Raw genomic sequence first — 24082 nt, 5'->3', positions numbered from 1 at the left:
TGACTGGGTCAGCAATCCTCCAAAATTGCTAAATTGAATTGTTATGAAGCAAGAGAGAATATGTTTGTTACCTGAAGATGGTGCCTGTTTAAATAAGTGATGTGCTTTGCTACTAGTTCTGGCAGTTGTTTGATTAAGGAAAGCCTGTTAACTCGAGAGAATAATGGGTCAAGTGCTAATTATGGCAAAAGTGTTTCATGCTTTAGATTTTTCTTTATATGTGATAGTAATCGCAAGTACCAAATGCAGTACTATTGCACATGACACTCACTGTGTCTATATATACATAAATATATTTATATGTACAAATATATCCTTATTTAACAGTAGGAATTTGAGATTTATGCCTCAGCAATATATTTTATCTATAAACTATTACACTACAATGTGTTGTCAATATTAACATTAATGTGAAATTTAAGCATGGTAAATTAAATTTTTAAGTTTAAATACATAGGAATTAGTTGTTTGTTTGTTTCTTTGATGTGGACCATTTTTAAAGTCTTCATGAACTTGTTACAATATTACTTCCATTTTATGTTTTGGTTTTTTGGTGTTGAGGCATGTGGGATCTTAGTTCCCTGACCAGGGATCAAACCCACACCTCCTGTGTTGGAAGGCGAAGTCTTAACCACTGGACTGTGAGGGAAGTCCCGTAGGAGTTTTACAAACGAAAGTTCAACAGAAGACGGATTTTGTAAGGAGGAATACCTGATGACTTTTCATTCTTTGTTAGCAGATTAAACAATTACTTTGGAAAGTCCCAACCAATTTTATAAATTCAGCGACATTAAATTACATGGAAACTACAGTATCTATCATTTCCAGAGTAGAATTGATAATGTCTTATTTTTTGGATCACTGTGAAAATCAATTTTGACCAAGTTCCTTGAACATCTGACACAAAATTATGAGCTCGTTTCACTTTATTATCTTCTACAAACCATTAGGGCCTCTCAGGCAGAAAATGCCATGTCTCCTAGGAGGTTGGATTGGGCAGTTAGATTGAATCAACAAAACGCTTTTTGATATTAATGTCCTGTAGCAAATGTTCAGTTTCAGGGCAAATCCTTCATCTCCAGATGTTAAACTGATCAAAATCAATCAATGTTGATACTCAAAGCAAAGCCTATCAGTTTTATTTTAAGAGACTTTAAAGAACTGCATCACATTTTAATTCTGACATTAAAATTCCAATGCTGAAAGTTCTAAAATGTTGATACTTCATTAAAATGAAGGACCCTGAAGGATGGAGGAGGGAAAGGAACAAGGCGTGTAGTTGTATCATCTTTCTCTTGTTTCAGATTGAGGTTAGTGAAGACATTTATTCCTCTCTAGATAGAGAACAATGTCTTGATATGCCTTTGTCCTTGAACTAGCCTTGAAGAGACCCTCTAGTTCCAGAATCTGTTTGGTAACTTGAAGAGGCTACCAAATGAAGAAGGTGAAGATGCTCTCTGGAGGGCTCTGTCAGCTCTAGGACTCTGGCATTCTGTGACGTCATTTAGGAAGGATCATGTTTTTGAGGTGTTAACTCACTGTAGCCAAACTCACAAGAAACTGATGCCTAAACAGAAAAGCCAGTGTGTGAATATGCAGAAGGTTACGCAGGCAGGATGACTAGTATGAGTCACTGACATTGGACTTTCTTTCCTGGTAGATAAGTTTGTTCTAAAGGTCATTTGCAGATATGAACAGATCATTCTGTATTTTGAAGCTTTTTTTTTTTCTGTCAAGCCAAGGTGAATTGCCCTTTTCTAAAGGGTTAATCTGCTTTGTTTGTTTGTATCTGTCTAGACAGAGTATAGTTATTGAATGAATGAATGAGCACAGGAATAAACTAGTGGAAGAACAGGAACTGTGCACTGGAATTCTGACTATTAATGTTGGTATATAGCAGGGTACACGTTCCATCAGCCAAACATATATTCATTCTGCTTTTATGATAGTCTTTCTCATGTATAGCTTAGTAGCTAACTTTTCTTCATATTATTAAAATAATATGTTATGTTGCCTTCCTTTATTTTTTTATCCTTGATGAAGAGAAAATTTTAATTTGTCTTGAATTACTTTTAAAGCAGGTCCCAACATCAACTTTTCATAAATATTTTGGGTAACTACACATGCAGCTTGTCCTGGGACGTTTCTCCCTTCCTCTAGTGTGAAGATGATTTGGCTGAGAAGAGAAGGAGCAATGAGATCCTGCGCAGGGCCATTGAGACCTACCAGGAGGCGGCCAGCCTGCCTGACGCCCCCATAGACCTGGTGAAGCTGAGCCTGAAGCGGAGGTCAGACAGACAGCAGTTTCTAGGTGAGACAGAAGAAGAATCATTTCAGTAGCAAGCAGTGTGCTTTTATCTGAAAAAGTCTGAAGGCTGGTGTACTCTTAGAAGAGTTTAGTTACATGGAAGGAAACCTGAGTTTTCTACCTAATTTCAGGCAATTTCTCTGATTGGGTCAGCCTGAAAGAGGAACTTTCATAATTATAAAGATGCAGACAGTATTTTTGCTGCTTACCTGCTCCCTACACATTTTAAAGATGAGGCAAATGGAATTCTGTGTGGTTGGATAAATTGCCTAAGGAATCATAGCTAATAAATGAATAGCTAAGTGTTAGTCACTTCAATCATGTATGACTCTTTGCGACCCAATGGACTGTAGCCCGTCAGGCTTCTCTGTCCATGGGATTTCCCAGGCGAGAGTTCTAAAGTGGGTTGCCATTTCCTTCTCCAGGGGATCTTTCCAACCCAGGGATCAAACCCATCTCTCCTACATTGCAGGCAGATTCTTTACCTTCTGAGCCACCAGGGAAGCCCAATAAATGAATAGGTCTGGAATCAAAGACTTCTTGTTATGCCAAATTCCTCTTTTCTCTCTGAACTGTAACCATCTGGTCTGTGGTAGCTGAAATCATCAGTGGAATAGTTTTATAGATATAAGAAATGGCAGGAGTTGTAAGCACTCTGTCCAACTGAGGTGAAGAGTGATGACAGTTGACCCCTCTAAATCTTAAACATCCATTGGACAGCCCTTAAAATGAGTTGAAGCTGGGTTTTCATGGTTCGTGTAGGCATAGCATCCTATTGTCCACCAGAGGGTCCCCTAATACCGGATGATGTCTCCTTGGCTCCAGGACTAGGTCATTACTGAGAGACAAAGACAAGCAGAGTCCCTCAGTGCCTCTTCATGTCTCATCCAGGGTGCTAGACCCTGAAATCTATTAGACTTCTTATTTGTCTATTCTGTATTCATAATTTTAAAGTTAATTATAATGTCAAAAATACCCCAGTAAAACATTTTTTAAATAAGGAATGGGTAACTAAAACTTTCACAAGAGACAATTTGACATAAAGGGTAAATGTTGATGAATTTAGAAAATAAAAATGTCTTTAACATATTTGTAGTCAGTATTATATTCAGTATCTACTTACGGGAGTTGTCTGTGTGTGTGAGTGTTCAGTCGTGTCTGACTCTTTTTGTGAAGCCCTCTGTCCATGGGATTTTCCAGGCAAGGATACTGGAGTGGGTTGCCATTTCCTTCTCCAGGGGGTCTTCTCGACCCAGAGATTGAACTGGCATCCCTTGTGTCCCCTGCATTCTTTACCACTAGCGCCACCTGGAAAACCCACTTATGGGAGTTACTGATGCCGTTAGAGCTGCAGGATAAAATCCTAAGAGGGACTTAGCTATCAGTATACAGAGTCAGAGTAGCTGGTCTTCAGGCTCTGTTGAATAGTCTCTTATGATTTGTAGTGCCAAGACAAGGGTGGACAGAGCTATTTTTATTTCTATTGTTTTCTTTTTTTCTTTCCGCCAAATCAGGTCACATGAGAGGATCCTTGCTTACTCTTCAGAAATTAGTTCAACTATTTCCTGATGATACTTCCTTAAAGAATGACCTTGGAGTTGGATACCTCTTGATAGGAGACAATGACAGTGCCAAGAAGGTCTATGAAGAGGTAAGTAGGCAGCAATTTGCTATTAACAATTAGTCAAAGTCTTTTGAACATGGAGTTCTAATGTTATTTCAAAACTGCCTTTAATACGCCTGATAATTCACTCTCTTTATTTTAAGTCAAATCCAAGTCTTATTATAGTTAACATATCCTAAATTTTGTTTCATCACCCTTTTTCTGCTTCATCAGAAGATTTTAAATATTAGCTAACATTTGGTACATCAAAGCCTTCAACCTATAATTGTGATACTTTTTAAACTCATATATATATTTCAGACTGCAAATAACCTTTCTAAAGTGTTCTTTATGACAGGAAGAGAAACTCAAAAACTCAAGAACTTAAAAACACATTATCTTGTACTTTTTTCAGTTAAACTCCAAACTGGAGAGAAACTACAGAATACAAGCCTTTTGGGTATATGGCATAAATTACTCTCCTTTCAGAGGCATTGGCTGTCTGATCCTTGGGTTTTTGTTTGTTTGTTTGTTTTTTTGGTTGTGTAGAGTGGCACGTGGGATTTTAGTTCCTGGATCAGATATTGAACCCTTGCTGCCTGCAATGGAAGCGCAGATTCTTAACCTGCAAGGAGGTCCCAGCAAAGACTGACTTTAAGGTGGTTGCAGAGACCTTGCTCACATCCTTGGCTTTTGGAGACTTTGCTGCACTTTCCCCCTTGTTAGTAACACCATCAATTACCTGAGCCACACTTGGTCCAGCATCTTCCTGCCCCTTGCCTCCCTTCACTCCTCGTGCTTATTCACTCACTTAGCACTTATTTATTGAAACCAGGCACTGGCTTATTATTGAAACAGGCACTGGCTCAGGAACTGGTGGTTAAGGAAACAACACAGAGAATGCCATCGTGGAGTCAGTCTGGTACCAAGTAACTAATCTCTGTTACTTTTAACACCCTCAGTATCTTTCAAATCCTCTTATTTAACTCAGGCCCCATTGTCTCTAGTGTAAAATAGGATAGATTCACCCCACCCAGGCTTGTTTTTTTACGCTCTTCATCAACACAAAATGCCAATCCGACCCTCATCCTTGGCTTCAGCTCCTCAGTGGTTCCCACTGCCCATAGCAGTAGTCTTCAGACGTGTTTGATTGTATCCTCTTTCAGTAAAAATTGTTCAAGCAAAAACCTGTGAATTGTATGTTTATGTATACATGTACTAACCTATAGTGGACATTCTAGAAGGTCCACATTCTAAAATAGGTTTTAAGATTAAATATTTCAGATCCTTTCAAAATTTCATTTAACTGTCAATAATATTTTCACTCTCACTGAAAAATTGATATTTTAATAATGTCCATGTGAAACATTATTTATAAGGATATTTTTAGTCCTGGTAGTGTGTCCTGTCGAATTTGTGCAGAACTAGAAGTGTCAGCCAGTTTGTTGTTGCCTATGCTTTATGTGTGTGTGTGTGTGTGTACGCACGTGTGTGTATGTGTAAACAGAGAGAGAATCTCGGTAACATTTTTAGTATTAATCTCAATTTGACTTTTTTAGAAATCTTATAAAGCCATTTGTCATTTTCTGAGAGTTTGCTAATTACAACAGGATAATACAGCTTGCGCATCCGTTATGCACTGCATGTAAACTGCAGTAAGTGCAGTAGGTGATCATAAATAATCAAGCTGGGACGGCAGCCCTGTGGGTCCCTCTGAGTCCTGGTCACCCACCCCTACCCCTGTCATAGTAGCAGGTATGTGAGTGGGATGTGGACTTCATGGACTCATCCATGAAGATGAGAGGAGAGTCCTGGAGCAGCTGTATGCAAAAGTGAAAGTGTTAGTCACTCAGTCATGTCTGACTCTTTTTGTGATCCCCATGGATGGTAGCCCAAGAGGCTCCTCTGTCCATGTAATTCTCCAGGCAAGATTATTAGAGTGGGTTGCTGTGCCCTCCTCCAGGGGATCTTCCCAACCCAGGGATTGTACCCAGGTCTCCTCCATTGCAAGCAGATTCTTTACCATCTGACCCACCAAAGAAGCCCATAAAACATATGTTTTATATGATAACCATTCAGAGTTGACTTTAAATAGAGCTAATTTAAAGCAGTCTTTCCCTGAAAAATACTGAAGTCATAAAATTGATAGAGATTTTGCTGATTTGCATTGTTAGAGCAATGCTTTAATGGTCATTGCCTTTTCATTCATTTCTTCATTCTTGGAGAACATTTTGTGTTGAACATTTTGAGTTGAGGGGAAATGGGGCCATTTAAGTCTAATGTATTGCACTGAGAAAAAACACTATTGCACTTTAACCTATAGCATCATAATCCAGTCCAAGCATAGCAAAGTTAATTAAAACATTTGTAGAATTCACAGTCCATCGCAATAGCTTTTTTTTTTTTTTTTTGAGTTTAGGTTCTGACCGTGACACCTAATGACGGTTTTGCTAAAGTGCATTATGGCTTTATCCTGAAGGCACAGAACAAGATTGCTGAGAGCATCCCCTATCTAAAGGTAACTCCCTCCCTTCCTCTCTTTCCCTCTTCTGATCCCTTTGAGTCATTTGGACACCGTTGATTATGTATTGTAGATTGATTGGCATGCACTACTGACCCTTTTCAACACCAATATATATACCCACCCAGATGCCTGTGGCTGGCATTTCCCTGATGCTGGGAAAGAATGAGAGAAGAAGAATGGTGTGTCAGAGGATGAGAGGGCTGGATGGCATCACCGATGCAGAGGACATGAACTTGGGCAAACTCTGGGAGATGATGAGGGACAGGGAGGCCTGAGATGCTGCAGTCCATGGGGTTGCAAAGAGTCAGACACGACTGGGAGACTGAACAACAACAATATTGACATGATTTTCTGGTTCTTAGAAAAGATTTAGTAAGTCAATGGATTAGTAAGTCTGGTATCTAATCTTTTCACAAGTACTAACACTGTCCTTTCTACAGGAAGGAATAGAATCTGGGGATCCTGGTACTGATGATGGGAGATTTTATTTTCACCTGGGGGATGCCATGCAGAGAGTTGGAAACAAAGAGGTAATAGTGCATTCATGAGCCTTTTGTTCTCTTTAATAGACGATAAGGCGGCGGGGGGGTGGGGGGGGTGGGCAATGATTTCTATGAGACAGTTACAACTGAAAAAAAATGTTTTGAGCATAAACTTTTGAACGTGGTTTAAACTTTTTGCAACAGCCTAACAATTCCTACTATAAAGAAATTTGGGGATTTGACTTTTATAATTTCTTTCAATAAGATTTCTGAATATCACAAGAGTGGCCTCTAAATTAGTGTGCATATGTGTGTGTCTGTATGTGTGCATGTATATGTGTGCCTGTTTGTACGTCTGTGTGTGTATCTACAGAGACAGATAATGCCTTGAAAAAATATTTTTAAATTTATGAAATGAAGAGATGTCCTTGCAATTGTTTAAATATCTTTTAAGATATTTTTATAGTTTGCCTGTGCTGTGCTTGGTCACTCAACTGTGTCCTACTCTGTGACCCCATGGACTGCCAGGCTCCTTTGTCCCTGGGAATCTCCAGGCAAGAATACTGGAGTGAGTTGCCATTTCCTTCTGCAGGGGATCTTCCTAACCTGGGAATTGAACCCAGGTCTCCCACATTGCAAGAGAAATTTTTACCATCTGATCCACCAGGGAAAAATACAGGAGTGAGTAGCCTGTCCCTTCTCCAGGGTATCTTCCCAACCCAGGAATCAAACCGGGGTCTCCTGCATTGCAGGATGATTCTTTACCAGCTGACCTACCAGGGAAGCCTAGATTTATGTTATTTTGGAATTTTAAAAGTAGTTATTTTTAGAATGAAGTCTTTATCCAACTGATTCTTAAGAAGACTGAACCTGGTTAATTGTGTAATTACTTTCTGAAATATTTAATACCAAGTTTAAGATGAACATCTATAGCTATAATAATGACCAGTACTGACACAAAAAATGTAGCACCTAAAACAAATCACATGTTTTCTTTTATATTATTCCTTTTTTCTGAGTTCAGTGTCAGCTTCTTTAGTGTAACATTTGGTCATTAATGATGGCATCATACTATGTAAATCCCCAAACTCTCACCATCCACTGTGGTTCACACAACATTGCTAGGCTGTCCTGCACCATGCCATGGCCCTACGCTGGGCTCTCATTAGAGCCAGGGACACTGGGTTTTTGTAACCATGCATTTCATATATATATATATATATATATATATATCAATAATAAGGTGACATCTGAGGGTAACATAACTTCTGGTTTCTAAAACTGATAAGAACTCAGTACTATTTGGACAATTGAGGCTTCGTTGGAGCAAAGGGTTTTGTAACTGGGTAATTGCCAGCTAAAGAAACGACGCAATTTGGGGTAACAGAAATTTGGATGACTGACACTGTTTTCTTTATCCATTTCTGTATATCTGTACCTTTTCCCTCTGACCTACCTGTCAATCAACTGGAATAAAATGAGAAATGAAAGAAGAGAAAGAAGGGAGAAGAAATTGCTGATTAGCAGTCACTTTTGTGTTCCTTCATTCTCTTAAGATGTAAATTCCTGGCACCTCCTTTGAATGAGAAGGATAAGAAAGACTTTGTAGCAGTATCTAACACTGGATAAATGTTCATATCTGATTACTATAAATGTAATCGTCACTAATGAATTTACCTTTGAACATCGCACCGTCCAGGGCAAAGACAGATAAAACAGATAAGTCTGTGATTTAGTCTCACATCTTAGATGAAAACAGCCTTCACTTCAAGGGCAAACAATTCACTACTACACATTGTTAAGAGCTTGCGATTTGAACCTATGGGATTGTGTTTTCAGCTTAATTATCGTTAAAATGCAAGGAATAGCACAGTTCTTGAATTTAAAAAGCCCACAGAGAAACAAATAGCGTATGAAAATGAGGTGAAAGTGTTCCTTGCTCAGTTGTGTCTGACTCTTTTTGACCCCATAGACTGTAGCCCACCAGGTTCCTCTATCCAGGGAATTCTCCAAGCAAGAATACTGGAATGGGGTGCCATTTCCTCCTCCAGGGGATCTTTCCAACTCAGGGATCAACCCTGAGTCTCTTGCATTGGCAGGAGGATTCTTTACCACTGAGCTACCAGGGAATCCTCATTAACACATATATACATATGGAATCTAGAAAAATGGTACTGATGAACCTATTTGCAGGACAGGAATAGAGACACAGACATGGAGAGCTGACTTGTGAGTACAGCGGGGGAAAGGAGAAGGTGGGATGGACTGAAAGATTACCACTGACATATATACACCACCATGTGTAAAACAGATGGCTAGTGGGAAGTCGCTTGTTTCACAGGGGAGCCCAGTTCAGTGCTCTGTGATGACCTAGAGGGGTGAAATGGGGTGGGCGCTGGGAGGCAGGCTCAAGAAGAAGGGGATGTCTGTATACTCGCAGCTGATTCACGTTGTTGTAGAGCAGAATCCAACACAACATTGTAAGGCAACTATACTCCAATTAAAAATTAAAAAATTAAAAATCTGGCTAAATTCACTATGTCCCCTATATAATTGGAGATAATTTTTTTTTAAATTCCTTATATATCATTTCATAGTTTTGTTTCTCTAAGAGTTAAATGGTGGGGGGTGAGGGAGAGGACTTCCTTGGCAGTCCCGTGGTTAAGACTCTGCACTTCCACTTCAGGGGGCATGGGTTCAATCCCTGGTGTGGGAACTAAGATCCTTGGAGCTGAGCAGCTAAAAAAAAAATTAAATGGCAGAGGGGTATAAGGTCAAGGGCCCTGTTTGATGCACTAGTACCAACTTTGAGTGTCAGAAAAGCTCTTACAGGTACTTGAACGTGCCCTGTAAATACAATGTCTTGCCCAGGCACCCAGCATGCTGAGTGTTTAGTGCAGGACTGAAATCTAAGACTTCTAACTCCACTAATTTCCTTCTCACTATTCTAACACTATGTCCTTAATGTGAATTGTTGATGATTAAAAAAATTAGTAAGAATTTCCAAAAATCATCTGTTGTAATTAATATGGTTGTTCACTTTAACACTGAAAAATTAACTAAATTTAAATTGGACAAAAATGACTGAAATAGTCAATTTAATTTCAAAGGTAAAATGCTATATTTTTAAAATCAGGCTACCGTGAGCCATGTTTAAAGAAATTATGGTTACCACTTACATGTCTTTCAAGGAAAACATATAAGAGTGATTAGTACATATACTCTTAATTTGAGATATTATTGAGAAAGATAATTACATAAGAAGATCACTTGTGATAGTTTCTTTTTAAATCACAGAGAGACAGAGAGAGAGTGGAATAAGTTGCCAGATGCCCTGGGTGATTGTTCATCATGTTTAGTCTTTTTAAATCTCAGTTTGAGCATTTGTAAAATGGAACTATTTGGAGTTATAGAAAAGAACAAATGAAAGTACTTGTGCAAAAGCTAGTAGTGAGCTGAAAAGTGTTCCTGAAAATAGGGATGGTTCTGCTAGCACACTGGATTTTTCTAATGAACAAAATTTTGGCCTATGAATTTTTAAAGACTTTTTTAAGAGTTATTATTTCTTACATCTACAGTAAGATGGAGTTTGATGAAAATATTCTTGTATTCTTAATCTGCTTGATAGTAACTGCCTGTTTTCATTGATCAAGATGTGTATTTGAAATCACTCTTCAAGAGCAATCATTAGATCAGAATTCAGATCATAAAGGGGGGACCATCAAGCACAATCCTAGAATTGTCTTCCAGTCTAAAGACGATGGGATGTGCTGGGTGCAGGGCTGTGTGGGGAGGGCCACCAGGAGAGCATATTGTTCAGGCATCATTTGAAGGGGACGTATGGAGCAGCAGACTGCAGCCAGCTGTCCCCAGAAAGACTAGTTAGTCTTCTTGGAGGCAAGTTGTATCGTGTTACAGCCTACAGCCACAAATGTTATCCCTTATGGCAGGGATAAAAAATACTTGGAACAAAATTTCCCTTCTTTAAAAAACCTAATGAGGACTATCATTCTATTTATGGCTAACTCAGAATATTATTTTCTTCTGTCTGTTTCTTTAATGGAGGGTTTATACTCCATTACCTTGGGGCAGTCTTTTTCTTCATGTGGACAAGGAAAACTGTTAATGTGAAAAGAACGTGCTGTCCGGGACTTGCCTGGCAGTCCAGCAGTTAGGACACCACACTTCCACTGCAGGGGACACACAGGTTCAATCCCTGGTCTGGGAACTAAGATCCTGCATGCCACCAGATGTGGTGGCGGGGGGAAATCGCTGTCCTTTTTAACATCCCAAATCAGTAAAGGAAGGTATCTGTAAAAAAAAAAAAAAAAAAAAAAAAATGGTGAAAATATACTCCTTTCTTTTCAAAGGAAACATAGAATTTAAGAAATGAAAACTAAAATATAAACATAGTCTCCTTTTGTGTCTTCAATGATTTATCCACTGAACAAAGTCCTAGACTCTGCTGAACACTCTGAGGAGACCAGACTGTGTGCAGTGTGAGTCCTGTGTTCAGAGAGCTTACAGCCTAGGAATGAAAATAAAATGCACACATTTATTTAAAATAATAGGTCCTAATCAAAAACCCAGTCAAAGAACAGTATTTTTGCCAGTGTTTAACAGATTGGGGCACCTGACTAGCAAGCTCTTTGTTTATTGTCACAAAGTCGTAGCTTGTTTTTAGTGACTTTAGTTGTAAGGTTATTTACAGGAAGACTGCCTCATCTGGAGTTAACCTTTCTGATTTTCCAGGCATATAGGTGGTACGAGCTGGGGCACCAGCGGGGCCACTTTGCCTCCGTGTGGCAGCGCTCACTGTACAATGTGCAGGGGCTGAAGGCCCAGCCGTGGTGGACCGCCAAGGAGACAGGCTACACCGAGCTGGTGAGGGTGAGTGCTGACTTCGCCAAGTCCTTGTCTGTTTCCGCCTCAAAATGCAGAGATGGGGTCTCAAGCAAAGGAATGTCCGGGTGGAGATAGATTTTCTTTCCAGGGGCATATGCAGAAAACAGTGCAAAGCAAATCTTTTCATCCCACCAGACAAGAGTTCAGGTTAGATGGTGAAGAGAGAAATTTGTTGAAGAAGAGTTTTCAGAATTTTCAATTTAGGACCCCTTTACACTCTTGAAACTTACCAAGCACCCCAAAGAGTTTTGTGTTGGGTGGCTCACAGAACTTGGGACATTTACTTGTGCTTGAAAGTTTATTATAAAGGATATTATCAAGGAAACAGATGAACAGCAGATGAAGAGATACATGAGGGGAGGTGTGGAAGGGGAAGGATCCAAGTGCAGGAACTTCTGTCCTCATGGAACTGGGGTATGCCCCCTCCTGGCCTGTGGACAGGCACACCCGCCCGCAAGTGCATCAGATCTTGTGGTTCACCAGTGTTTATGGAGCTTAATCTGCAGCACCCATGTCCCTCCCAGTGATGGGTAGAGCTGAAAGTTCCAACCTAGTCACCTCATCTTTCTGGTGACCAGCCCCTTCCTGCGGCCATCTGGTGCCCCACACTAAGTCACCTCGTTAGCATCAATTCAAGTGTGCTCTGTTGAGACTCTATGAATGACAGAGTGAGAGAGTGTTAGTCTCTCAGTCATGTCCAACTCTTTGCAGTTCCGTGGACTGAAGCTTACCAGCCTCCTCTGTCCATGGAATGCTCTAGGCAAAAATACTGGAGCGGGTTGTCAGTTCCTTCTCTAGGGGATCTTCCCAACCCAGGGATCAAACCCAGGTCTCCTCATTGCAGGCAGATTCTTTACCATCTGAGCCACCAGGGCATGAAAAGTTCACTCCACTTATTCAGGAAATTTCATGGATTTTGGAAGGTTTTGCCAAGAACTGGAAATGAAGACTAGATAAAGTTATTATCTGAAGCCACCCCCTGAGTTTTGACCACAGACAGATCCCTTCTAACAAAAGGGTCCTAACATTTAACAGACATGGCAATTCACTAGACCACATTATCACTAATAATAAAGAGTCCAGTCCATTATCACATCATGTGAAAGTACCTCCCAGGGTGAGACCACGAAGGTTGGCTGACCCCATGAGATCTTGCAGGTTCCAAATGTAAGAGTGATCTGAGCAACAAATGGCTTCACCCTTTCAGACATCTGATGTCACTGAGCTAATATCTTGCCCCCATGCTCTTGCTGATGGGAATGCAAAGGGGTGCAGCCATTTTGATAGTGGTTGGCAGTTCCTCAAAACATTAAGCATAGAGTTACAGCCTAGCAATTCTACTCCTAGGTGTATACCCAAGAGAAATGCAAATATATATTCATAATGGAAATATGCACCTAAGTGTTCAGAGGAGGATTATTTAGAGTATAAAAAAGTAGAAATAACCCAAAGGTCCATCTAAATGATGAATGAAAGAATAAACAAAGTATGATATTTTACTCAATGGCAATACAAAAGGAAGACGTACCAAGATTTGTGGTACAACATAAATGAACTGCATATGACATGATGCTACCTATTTGAATTGTGTGTGTGTGTGTGTGTGTGTGTGTGTGTGTATGAGTCACTCAGTCATGTCTGACTGTTTGCAACCCCACAGATTGTAGCTCACCAGGCTCCTCTGTCCATGGGATTTTTCAGGCAAGAATACTGGAGTGGATTGCCATTTCCTTCTCCAGGGGATCTTCCCAACCCAGGGATCGAACCCATGTCTCCTGTGTCTCCTGCATTACAGGCAGATTTGTTACCTGCTGAGCCATCAGGGAAGCCCCCATATGAACTGTCCAGACACACAAATCAATAGAGAGAGGAAGTAGATTGGTGATAGCCAGGAAGAGGCCCTGAGGGTGAGCGATTGCTCATGCATAAGGAGTTATGGAAATGTTCTAAAATTAGACCATGTTTATGGCTCATGACTCTGAGAATATACTAAAACCCACTGGGTTGTAAAAAGTTAATTGAGCGAATTTTGTGGTATGTGAGTTATGCCTCAATAAACATGTTAAGAAATGGGAAGCTGTGATATATACATTGTAGTTCAAAAAAATAAACAGGTTTCTGGGGGTTGATGAATACCTAACTTAATTAACCTACATTAAGGTGATACAGTGAGGTTAGAGCATCCGCTCCACAGGCATACTGCCTGGTTTTGTTAGTTTTGTTTCCTACTGAAATATATTTATAATATTATGTTAGCTTTGAGTATGCAATATAGTGATTCAATATTTTTACAGTTTGTACTCCATTAAGTTATTACAGGATAACGGCTATAATTCCTTATGCTATACAGTATATCCTTGTTGTCTATTTTATACATAGTGGTTTGTATCTCTTGATGCCATATCCCCATCTTGCCCCTCTTCCTCCCCTCTCCAGAGTGCTAACCATTCGTTTGTTTTCTGCATCTGTGAGTCTGTTTCTGTTTTGTTATATTCATTTCTTTTTTTTTTTTATGTTTCACACATAGGTGATAACATAGAGTATTTATCTTTCTCTGTCTGATTTATTTCACTATGCATAATACTTTCTAGGTCCATCCATGTTGCTGCAAATGTCAGAATTTTTATTCTTTTCTGTGGCTAATATTCCATTTTTACATGTGATGGAATATTATATATATCTACTCCTCTGTGGATGGCAATACAGTGAAGCAGTTTAGAGCATCTCCTCCATAGCCACACTTCCTGGTTTTGAATTTTTGATCTCATTCCCTACTAGCTATGTGACAGTGAACAACACTTCTTCATGCTTCACTTTCATTGTGCAAAGTGCCTGTGGAAATAGTGCTTGTTCCATGGCTGTTTATTTAACAAGTAGGAAGTGCTCCATAAACATTAGTTATTGTGATGATTTATAATTTTAATTTATGTATTCACTTGTTTTCATAGGGAAATATTTTCTAGTTTCTAAGAAATATCAGAGAGCCAATTTTGAAATTTTATATACTATTGAAATAACAACATAACAGCTATCCTGTATGAAATCTTATCTGTAATCCATGTGCTGAGCACTTTTGTATATAATATTTCTAACCTTTACTCTTCAAGATGGGTATTATTGTACCCACTTATATTTGAGTAAATAAGGACTAGAGAAATTAAGAAATTTGCCCAAGGTCTTATATTTAATAAGTCAGGGCTAGGGGACTTCCTTGGAGGCCCAGTGGCTAAGACTCTATGCTCCCAATGCAGGGGGCATGAGTTTGATCCCTGGGCAGGGAAATAGATCCCACATGCTGCAACTAAGAGCTTGCATGTCACACGGTGCAGCCAAAAAGATAAGTCAGAGCTGGGATTGGAACTAAGATCTCCTTATCCTCACGTCCCTGCCACTGTACCGTCTAAGTTATGGAGGTCTGCTCTTGTGTCTCATGTTCTTCTTTTAGCCAATTAAGTCTTTATTTCAAAACTCCATTTCTCTGGGCTTGATTTCAGCCCTTCCTGTTTCAAGCTCCGCTTCACTAAGAGGAAAAGAAAAGCCAGTCCTGGGCATTAATCCCAGTTCCGCAGCGGATAGAATCTCAGTTAGCCTATGCGTTGTGATTGTAAAGTTAGCTTGACTTTGCAAACTACCTTTATTTGCAGAAATGTTAATATTGTACATATTACGACTTTAAAAAAAAGAAGTAGTTTCAAGTGACCATTTTCCAGTGATGACTGTGACAAGGCAGAACCTTCTATGTGAGGGAACCCGGGGCCCAAGACCACTTAGTTGACAAACACTTGCTCATCGAGATTTTCTTCCATTTTCAAATCACAGACTTGGCTATTATGGATCATGAATCATCACCCAGGCATTCATACCGTAAGGTGGAAACCTTTTAGATGGGATAGCTGCTGTGTTTAGCCAAGATCCTTTTAGAATAATTACCCGGATTCTCACTCTTAGGTAAAGATTAACTGCCATGCATTGCACATTTTCATTTAAATTAGTCTCATTGTATGTTCCAGTGAGCTGTAGAGTGCAATTTTGTTGAAGGCACAGGACAATGTTCAGCAAAATGTATCATCTGTGTTTTTCCGTTGTGTTGAATTGTCATTGTTCACCTTATTGTGTAGCTGGCAATTTGGCAATTCTGTGCACCGGGGGTGTTAAGATGCTGTGTAGCTCCATGAAAAACATTGAGAGAAAAACAGCCCAGTAGAGCTTTTTCTTTTAGGTATATGTTAATTAAAACTGAGTAATTTTTTGTTCAAATAACAAATATGAAAACCTTAAGTGGCTTGGAAGTATTTAACATAGAAATTGAAACAAAAATGGATTAATGTGTTTCTAGATTATAAATAGAAAAGGGAAAAGAAATCTCTTCCAGTAAGACAATAGCCACCCTACTTAAGAATTTTGCTCCTTTTTTTTTTTAAGATTAACTTTTTGATCTGATTTATTTAGATGTAAACATACATGCATTGAAATCACTATCGTAACATGGATAAAGCAATGAGAACCAATAGCAACTGAAAACCATAGTTCAAAATACCCTTTTCTATTTTATTCCTTGATACCTAATTGTGCATTCATCACTGGAAAAGGGAAATTCTTGCATCCTTTTTCTGAGATTTTCAAAGCACCTGCTCTGATGTAAATATATAGCATCATAGATAAGTTTTCCTTCTTCATACTGTAGTTTTCTTATAGTTGGAGAAGTGCCCAGTAAAACCTGCCAGTGGTGTGACACTGTCTAAGAATGATTGATTAAAATGATACTCTTCCTGGCATTCCCTCAGACTATGGCTTTTATTAATTAAGAAGTCCATTGTGTATGAATAATGTCACCTGGACAAAATTAAAAACTTATACTGGAGTACATTAGTGGTTCAACATTTGTATCTGTGTGATTCAATATTTGAAATATTTTCACTGAACTGCTTTTGAAATACATTGGATTGAGACAGAAGCAAAAGTGTCAGATTTACAGTGAAATTAAGCTGTAAAGTAAGAGGATTATCAATTTTATAGGAAAGTAAGTATCATAGTAGAAAGAAGTTCTGAAAGCAGTTCCTAAAGATTAATATAATAGTTTAATCCTGTTTCTCTAAATCAGACTTTACACTTTTGAATTCCAAAGGTATTTTCACTGAAAATGACAACAAAATGACTGTGGGAATGCAGAGAATTTACAGAATTTGATGGCTATGTGGTTTAAAAGGAAACTTCAGAAGCAGATTAGCTTTGCTCTCTGCTCTGACTCCTTGGAAAAGTTATTTCACCCACCTGAGACTCAGTTTCTTTCTCTCCAAACGTGAAATAATTGCCTCAGTTCCTCCTCTCCTACAAGGCGCAAAAGCAAAACACAACAAAACCCCACCATCAAGGATGTTTCCATGTGGGTTTAAACGTGAGCCCTTACTGAGAGCCGACACTCGGCTAAGGTTATAGAAGGGCATGTGATGCCAGTTACAGCAACATACCAAAAAGATGACATATTTGAAATTCTTTAAGGGACCTTTCTGGCGGTCCAGTGGTTAAGTCTTCACCCTCCAGATGCAGCGGGTGCAGGTTCGATCCCTGGTTAGGGAGCAAAGATCCCACATGCCTCAGGGGAAAAAAAAAAAACAACACATACAACAGAAGCAATATTATAACAAATTCAAGAAATGATCCACATTTTAAAAAAAATCTTTAAAAGGAATGCTTTGACTTATTTCAAACTAAAAGGTCATTTTCTTTTTCAAAGCCAAATTGATGAGTTTTCAGTATTTTTGTTTTTTGTGTGCATGCATGCTAAGTTGCTTAGTCATGTCTGACTCTTTTGTGACCCCATGGACTGTAGCCTGCCAGGCTCCTCTGTCCATGGGATTCTCCAGGCAAGAATACTGGAGTGGGTTGCCATGTCCTCCTCCAGGGGATCTTCCCGACCCAGGGATCACACTCACGTCTCCTACACAGCAGGCAGATTCTTTACCACTCAGCCACTGGGGAAGCCCCTGCAGTTTTTTACAAATGCCTAAAAATTGGCTTTGTCTCTTTGTCTCCTTCCAGTACAGTGTTTGACTTACACTCCAGGGCACTCCATTGCAAGCCACATCTGGAGGTTAGTACAACATTTACAGTTTTGATCAAGTAGGTCATGATCCATATCTTAACATACATACATACATACATACTGATTGATGTGTTAAAGATACATGTGCATGTACACACGATAGATCATGTGCTTATCTGTTTATCAATGGTTTGTTTTATATATAAACAGAACAACTCTCTGTCTGATTTGCAGCCCCTTGAGATTAAGGACTTTGGGGTTTTTACTCCCTAAGGACACAGCCTGGTGCACTGTTCCTTGTGAGCAGAGCAGAGATGGGATGACAGAACGTTATTTCCCCTTTTACCTTCTCCTGACTGAGGGCGTTGGCTGGTATCCCTGCCAGTTTGCACTAGAGCAGAGGATTCTCTGAGTCCTTGAAGCCCTCGGGCTGGCTGCCTCTCCTGGCAACCTGTACTACCTTTTCTCCTTGCTTCGAGGAGAAGAAACTCTTTTCCTCCCACTCTTTAGAGAGAGTGAAGTTCAGTCCTCCAACACTCTTCTCTTGCCCTGCGCCTGATACTTTATGTTGTCCTTTCCCTTCGGTAAAGAGAATGAGAGACTGAATATACAGAGGGGCCATGGCCAAGCCATTTATACAAATGGAATCAACCCACCATCTGCAGCAAACTGCCAGTGAACCAACCCCTTTCCTATAAGAAATAATCCAGGAGGCCAGCCTACTGCAAACCAGACTATTATCTCCAGTGACAATCCTGGAAGCTGAACAGTAACTTCTGTGATCATTCTGCCCAGATATCCAGGACTTGATTAATAACTGGCAGCTCTCCTATTTTGTGTCCCCATTTCCAACTTAGCACCAACCAGAGAAAGTCAAATATGCTCCCCTAACAAATCCCTAGTGGCTCAGACAGTAAAGAATCTACCTGCAATGCAGGAGACCCAGGTTCGATCCCTGGGTTGGGAAGATCCCCTGGAGAAGGAAATGGTACCCACTCCAGTATTCTTGTCTGGAGAAATCCATGGACAGGGGAGCTGTGGGGTTGCAAAGAGTTGGACACAACTGAGTGACTAACACACACAACCAATCACTAGGGCTTCCCTGGTAGCTCAGTGGTTAGGAATCCACCTGCCAAGATTCCCTGAAGAAGAAAATGGCAACCCACTCCAGTGTTCTTGCCTGAGAAATTCTATGGACAGAGGAGCCTGGCGAGCAAAGAATTAGACACGACTTAGAGACTGAACAACCACGAATCACTAGAACACTCAGCTTCTGTTAAGCCTGCCTACAGCTTCCCCAGGCCAACAGCCTCCGATCAGGGCTTCCCTGCCTGAAACCTGCCCTTTTTCACTAGAAAGTTTTCCCATGTCTCTGCCCAGACACAGGTGATGATGGCAGACTCCCTTTCTCCAGCAAGCTCTGAATAAACAGACTTTGCTTTTCTCATCTGATTGGTGTTCATTTATTTCCCAATAGGAAATGTCAGATGTTTCCCTTTATTTTTATTTTTGAACTTGAAAAACTGGAGATCTGATTAAAATGCATTAGGAACTAGCACAAGATTGCTTCGTCAATGCTACTAATTTCCCCAGAGATTTTATTAAAATCAGTTTGCTGTGAGAGCATCGCATTTCCTATGGTGTTTGCTTGGATTTCATAACTTCAGCTCAGCACTCAGGGGGCTGCCCCTCTACCCTGCTATATTCTCTCAAAGCCAGAGGACACTGCTACCTATGTCCGTTCATCACGGTGTAAAATATAGGCATGTTTTAGCCAAGATTTAAGTAAACTGACTTTACCTCTAAAAAATCAGATCTGGAATTCCTAAAATAGTTAGCTAACAAACATGTCTTAGACAATTAGGATTAAAAGGGTATACATTTTACTAATGAACTACTGTTATCAATTCATTCTAACTCTGATTTAATGTGGAAACTTGGCCTGGAATAGTCTTGGATCACTTGCCTTCTCTCAGTTTGGAGTCAGGACCTTTCAAGGCACAAACAGCTCTGGGATTTCTGCCAGGGTCTGTGTTTGCCCATAGTTACTTACCTAACCTTGCTTAGGCTTATCTTGTATTATGTTTTGTCCACATGTTAAACATGTATCTCTTTCTGATTTTTTCCATGACTGTGTTTTGTTTTGCTGCCATAGATTTACTGGCATACGGATCCCCTCCCATCTGCTGTCGGCTTTCTCAGCTGGGTCTAGTTTTAACCTGAATCTGCATTAATGTTACACGTTGACTGTGTCCCCTCAAAACTTGTATATTGAATTCCTATTCCCACAAATATGACTGTACTAGGAAATAGGACCTTTAAGGAGATAAAGTTAAAATGAGGCCATTAGGGTGAGCCCTAGTCTGATATGACTAGCATCTTTATTAGAAAAGGAAATTTGGACACACAGGAATGTCTGAGTACACAGAAGAAAGACCACATAAGAACACAGAAAGTAGCCCTCCACAAGCTGGGGAGAGGATTCAAAAGAAACCAAACTGTTGTTGTTCAGTCGCTAAGTTGTAGCTGAGTCTTTGTGACCCCATGGACTGCAGCAGGCCAGGCTTCCCTGTCCTCCACTATCTCCTGGAGCTTGCTCAAATTCATGTCCATTGAGTCAGTGTGCCATCCAATCACCTCATCCTCTGTCACCCCCTTCTTCTCCTGTCCTCAGTCTTTTCCAGAATCAGGGTCTTTTCCAACGAGTCAGCTTTTCACGTCAGGTGGCCAAAGTATTTGAGCTTCAGCTTCAGCATCAGTCCTTCCAATGAATATTCAAAGCTTATTTCCTTTTAAGATTGGCTGGTTTGAGCTGTTTGCTGTCCAAAAGCTTACCTAGAAATTATTCACTGGCTAGAATCCTGTACATAGTCAAGCCTTTGATCAAGTGTAAGAACAACTTCAGATAAATAAAAAAGAGGATGATGAATACCATATGATATCACTTATCTGTGGAATCTAAAAAAATGACACAAATATATCTATGAAACAGAAACAGACACGGACATAGAGAACAAATTTGTGGTTGTCTATGGGGAGGGAGTTTAGGGGAGGGGAAGATTGTGTTTTTGGGATTAGCAGATGAAAACTATTATATATAGGATGGACGAACAACAAGGTCCTACTGTATAACACAGACAACTATATTCAATATCTTGTGATAAACCATATTGGAAAAGAATATATATATAATGTATAACTGAATCACTTTGCTATACAGAAGAAATTAATGGAACATTGGAAATCAACTGTACTTCAATGAAAATTTAAAAAAAAAATAACCAGATATTTTTAGAAGTTCAGTTTTATCTGCAGTGTGTGTCCTTTCTCAGGAACACAGATAATCCTTTATTCAGATTAGAACTGAGTAATTAGGGAGCCTCATACTGGGCAGAGGTCAACAGAAGTTCCCTGATGACAATGGTCCAGCAAGCCCAGACACCACCCAGTTCAGAGCAGAGCAAAGCAGATGGCTGCTGTAGGTTATCTTCAGAGAAAGAGCTTATATGATATTTTTGGCAAAAGGTAGCATAGTATCAAGAGATTTTACAGCATACTTTCAGGGCTATAAAGAAGAAGCAGTGTTAAGGGCGTTAGAAAATCAAGCCAAAGAAAAGGAGGCAGAATTTATATATGCTGCATGTGAAACAAAGTATATTTGTTACAACTCAATAAAACTCAAATGGGAGTTTACTGAAATGTGTGAAAGGTTTGTGAAATGAGCTGAATTGCTAGATGGAGAAGAAAAAAAAGAAGACATCAAATTTGTTCCCTTCCCTGGTAGAAAATGAGTGATAAAATCTAGAATTAATAAATCAAAAGATAGCAATATAAATATATTACTTAGATGGAAGTAGGTAAAGATGAGGAAAAATATTTAAAGCAGTTAGCTGGGGACAGGACTCAAGACTGGGGAAAACTTGAGTAAGAGACTGCTGCTTTCATTATAAAACTCATAGTAATATTTCACTTTTTAAAAATGTGTATTTCTTAATAGAATGAACATAGCAAGTGAAATAGTGAAGAATTAGTTTGGCTCTCGCTTGCACCTCTGAAGGCTTTCTGCAAAAAATCAGTGTTAGGAGAAGCCTTTAAAAATAAGACTTCATCTAATTTGATGTTGAAGAAAAAAAAGTATGCCATCTAAGTGGAGTGAGCAGAATAACTGCAAAAAGAGGAAACCGTCATGCATTGGAAGGAGGGGGAGGATTACAGCGCGCTGGCTGCACAGGGTGGGATTAATGAGGCTTGAAACTGGGAAGTCCATTTATAGATGAGTAGCGTGCCCAATATAGCTGAGGTTTAACTGAAAGGCAAGTGCTGATGAGGGGTTTATGGGGCCACGAAGCACTGTGAAAACAAACAGAGCTCTGTTTGCTAAAGTCTGTGTAGTCAGAGGAAAAGTGTGACTCAGAAGCTGCTGTCTTCTGGGCAACCAACCCAAACACCAACCCTATGAATCTCTCTTTTCAGTTTTACAAAATGAATGAATGTAGGGTCAAGGAAGTAATATTTCAGATGAGAATGTAGGCATGGCCTGCTCTGTGCAAGCCTTCAGGTTCCTGTTGGAATTTCCTAAAAAATGGAGTTATTTGCGAAGTCAGAAGACTAATGATACTATTACAGAAAAGATACATTTCTCTTTCTTTTCTCCTCCTCCTTCTCCTTTTCCTTCTCCTTCTTCCCTCCCTTACCTCACTCCCCACCTCTTCCTTTGTTCTATGTCTCTCTATGTCCCTCATGCATGCACACAAGAAAAAATTTTATTTGGCCTTTAATTCCTGTAACCATTAAATTTTTACAGTGTGGTACCTTGGTTTGTGCTTGAAAATGCCATTCCCAGGACCCATTCCAGATTCCCTCCCCCCATGCCCCAAAAAGAGACTCTCTTTTTGGTGTCTTTCCAAAACTGAAAAACATACCCAAGTACAGTCATTAAGCATGCTTGCTTAATCGCTCAGTTGGGTCCAACTCTGTGCAACCCCATGGACTGTAGCCCTCCAGGCTTCTCCGTCCATGGGATTCTCCAGGCAAGAATACTGGAGTGGCTTGCCATTTCCTTCTCCAGGGGATCTTCCTGAACCAGGGATTGAACGTGTCTCCTGTGTCTCCTGCCTTGGCAGGCAAATTCTTTACCACTGAACCACCTTCAAGCACAATAATTACTTTGCTAGAAAAAGTGGCTCTGTGGAACATGTAGGGGGTCGTGATGGTTCTGTTCTCTGTGTTTTTCATCAAGTCACCGTGTAGAACTGTGTAATCTCTGGTTAGCCCCGTTTTCCCCAGCTGTCAGAGTGTGTGCTCCCGTTAAGATGTGCCCAAAACTCAGTCCGTGGGCACCTTGTTCCACCAGGACCTTGCCCAGTGTGTGTCCTCAACATCACAGTGGGGACCCGTGGCCACCCTGCTGCCCCAGAGGGGAGCAGGGGCCCCAGCCCTCTGCGGTCTGACCCAGAGGTGATGGTGGGGGGGACTACCGTGCCAGTATCTGGCACTAGACTGTGAGTGCCCAGACTCAGTCACTGCCCAAGTGCCCTGTCATCCTCAAGACAGTGGTCTCCACAACACAGATCCTTCCAGTTTTCAGATTCTACCTCCAAGTACTGAGCTCTGGAGAGAACATGCTGAGTGGCTGTTTCATGATAAATAAATACAGGAAAAAAGTCAACGTCCGTGCAGCATTTGTTTAGCAGATTGAGGAGTCATTGGTGCTGCTACTGGAGTATTTCCCATTGAGGACCAACTGGGAGACCATGCACCCCTTTGCTCCTTTCAGCCTTGAGTCTGTCATCCAGCACCTCTGTGCAAACAAGAAAAAAACAAATTTAAGTCACTATTGCTCATGGAAAAGTCTGTCAGCCTAGGGGAACCCTGGGGAGTGGAGGCAGGAGGGGGTGGAATGACACTTCACATGTAAAAGACAGCCTGCTCTTAAGGAAGATTTAAAAATTTGTATTTAGTGATGTAATCACTTTAACATTTTCCCTAGGGCTTCATGCCCTGTTTTAGGAACAAAAGATCAGCTCTTTCCAAAGATACCCCTAAAATCAGCTTTCAAAAGAAATGAAAGAAGATTCTAAAATACCAGGAGGGCAGAGAGGAAGAGCCTGACGTATGAGGCACCCACCAATGGCCTCATTTGAAAAGTAATTCCATGTGTTAGAGCAGTAATTCTCCCATCAGTGTGGCAGTTTAACAAGAATCGAGCAGATTCATC

General features: G+C 40.2%; 1 protein-coding gene across 4 annotated transcripts in view; it reads left to right on the top strand.

Moving 5' to 3' along the window:
• Window positions 1–24082, top strand: part of ASPH (aspartate beta-hydroxylase) — a 182600-nt gene that overhangs the window by 137295 nt on the left and 21223 nt on the right. For 3 of the 4 annotated variants that reach the window (XM_061123370.1, XM_061123369.1, XM_061123371.1), the window contains 5 exons: window positions 2161–2311; window positions 3823–3959; window positions 6331–6429; window positions 6876–6965; window positions 11670–11807. In XM_061123370.1, the coding sequence (XP_060979353.1) occupies window positions 2161–2311; window positions 3823–3959; window positions 6331–6429; window positions 6876–6965; window positions 11670–11807 (615 nt within the window). The remainder of the gene's footprint in view (window positions 1–2160; window positions 2312–3822; window positions 3960–6330; window positions 6430–6875; window positions 6966–11669; window positions 11808–24082) is intronic. The other variant, XM_061123372.1, reaches the window with a different exon arrangement.

Source organism: Dama dama, chromosome 21, assembly GCF_033118175.1.
Source record: "Dama dama isolate Ldn47 chromosome 21, ASM3311817v1, whole genome shotgun sequence".
NCBI classification, from domain to species: domain Eukaryota; kingdom Metazoa; phylum Chordata; class Mammalia; order Artiodactyla; family Cervidae; genus Dama; species Dama dama.
This window is presented reverse-complemented; position numbering and strand designations above follow the sequence as displayed.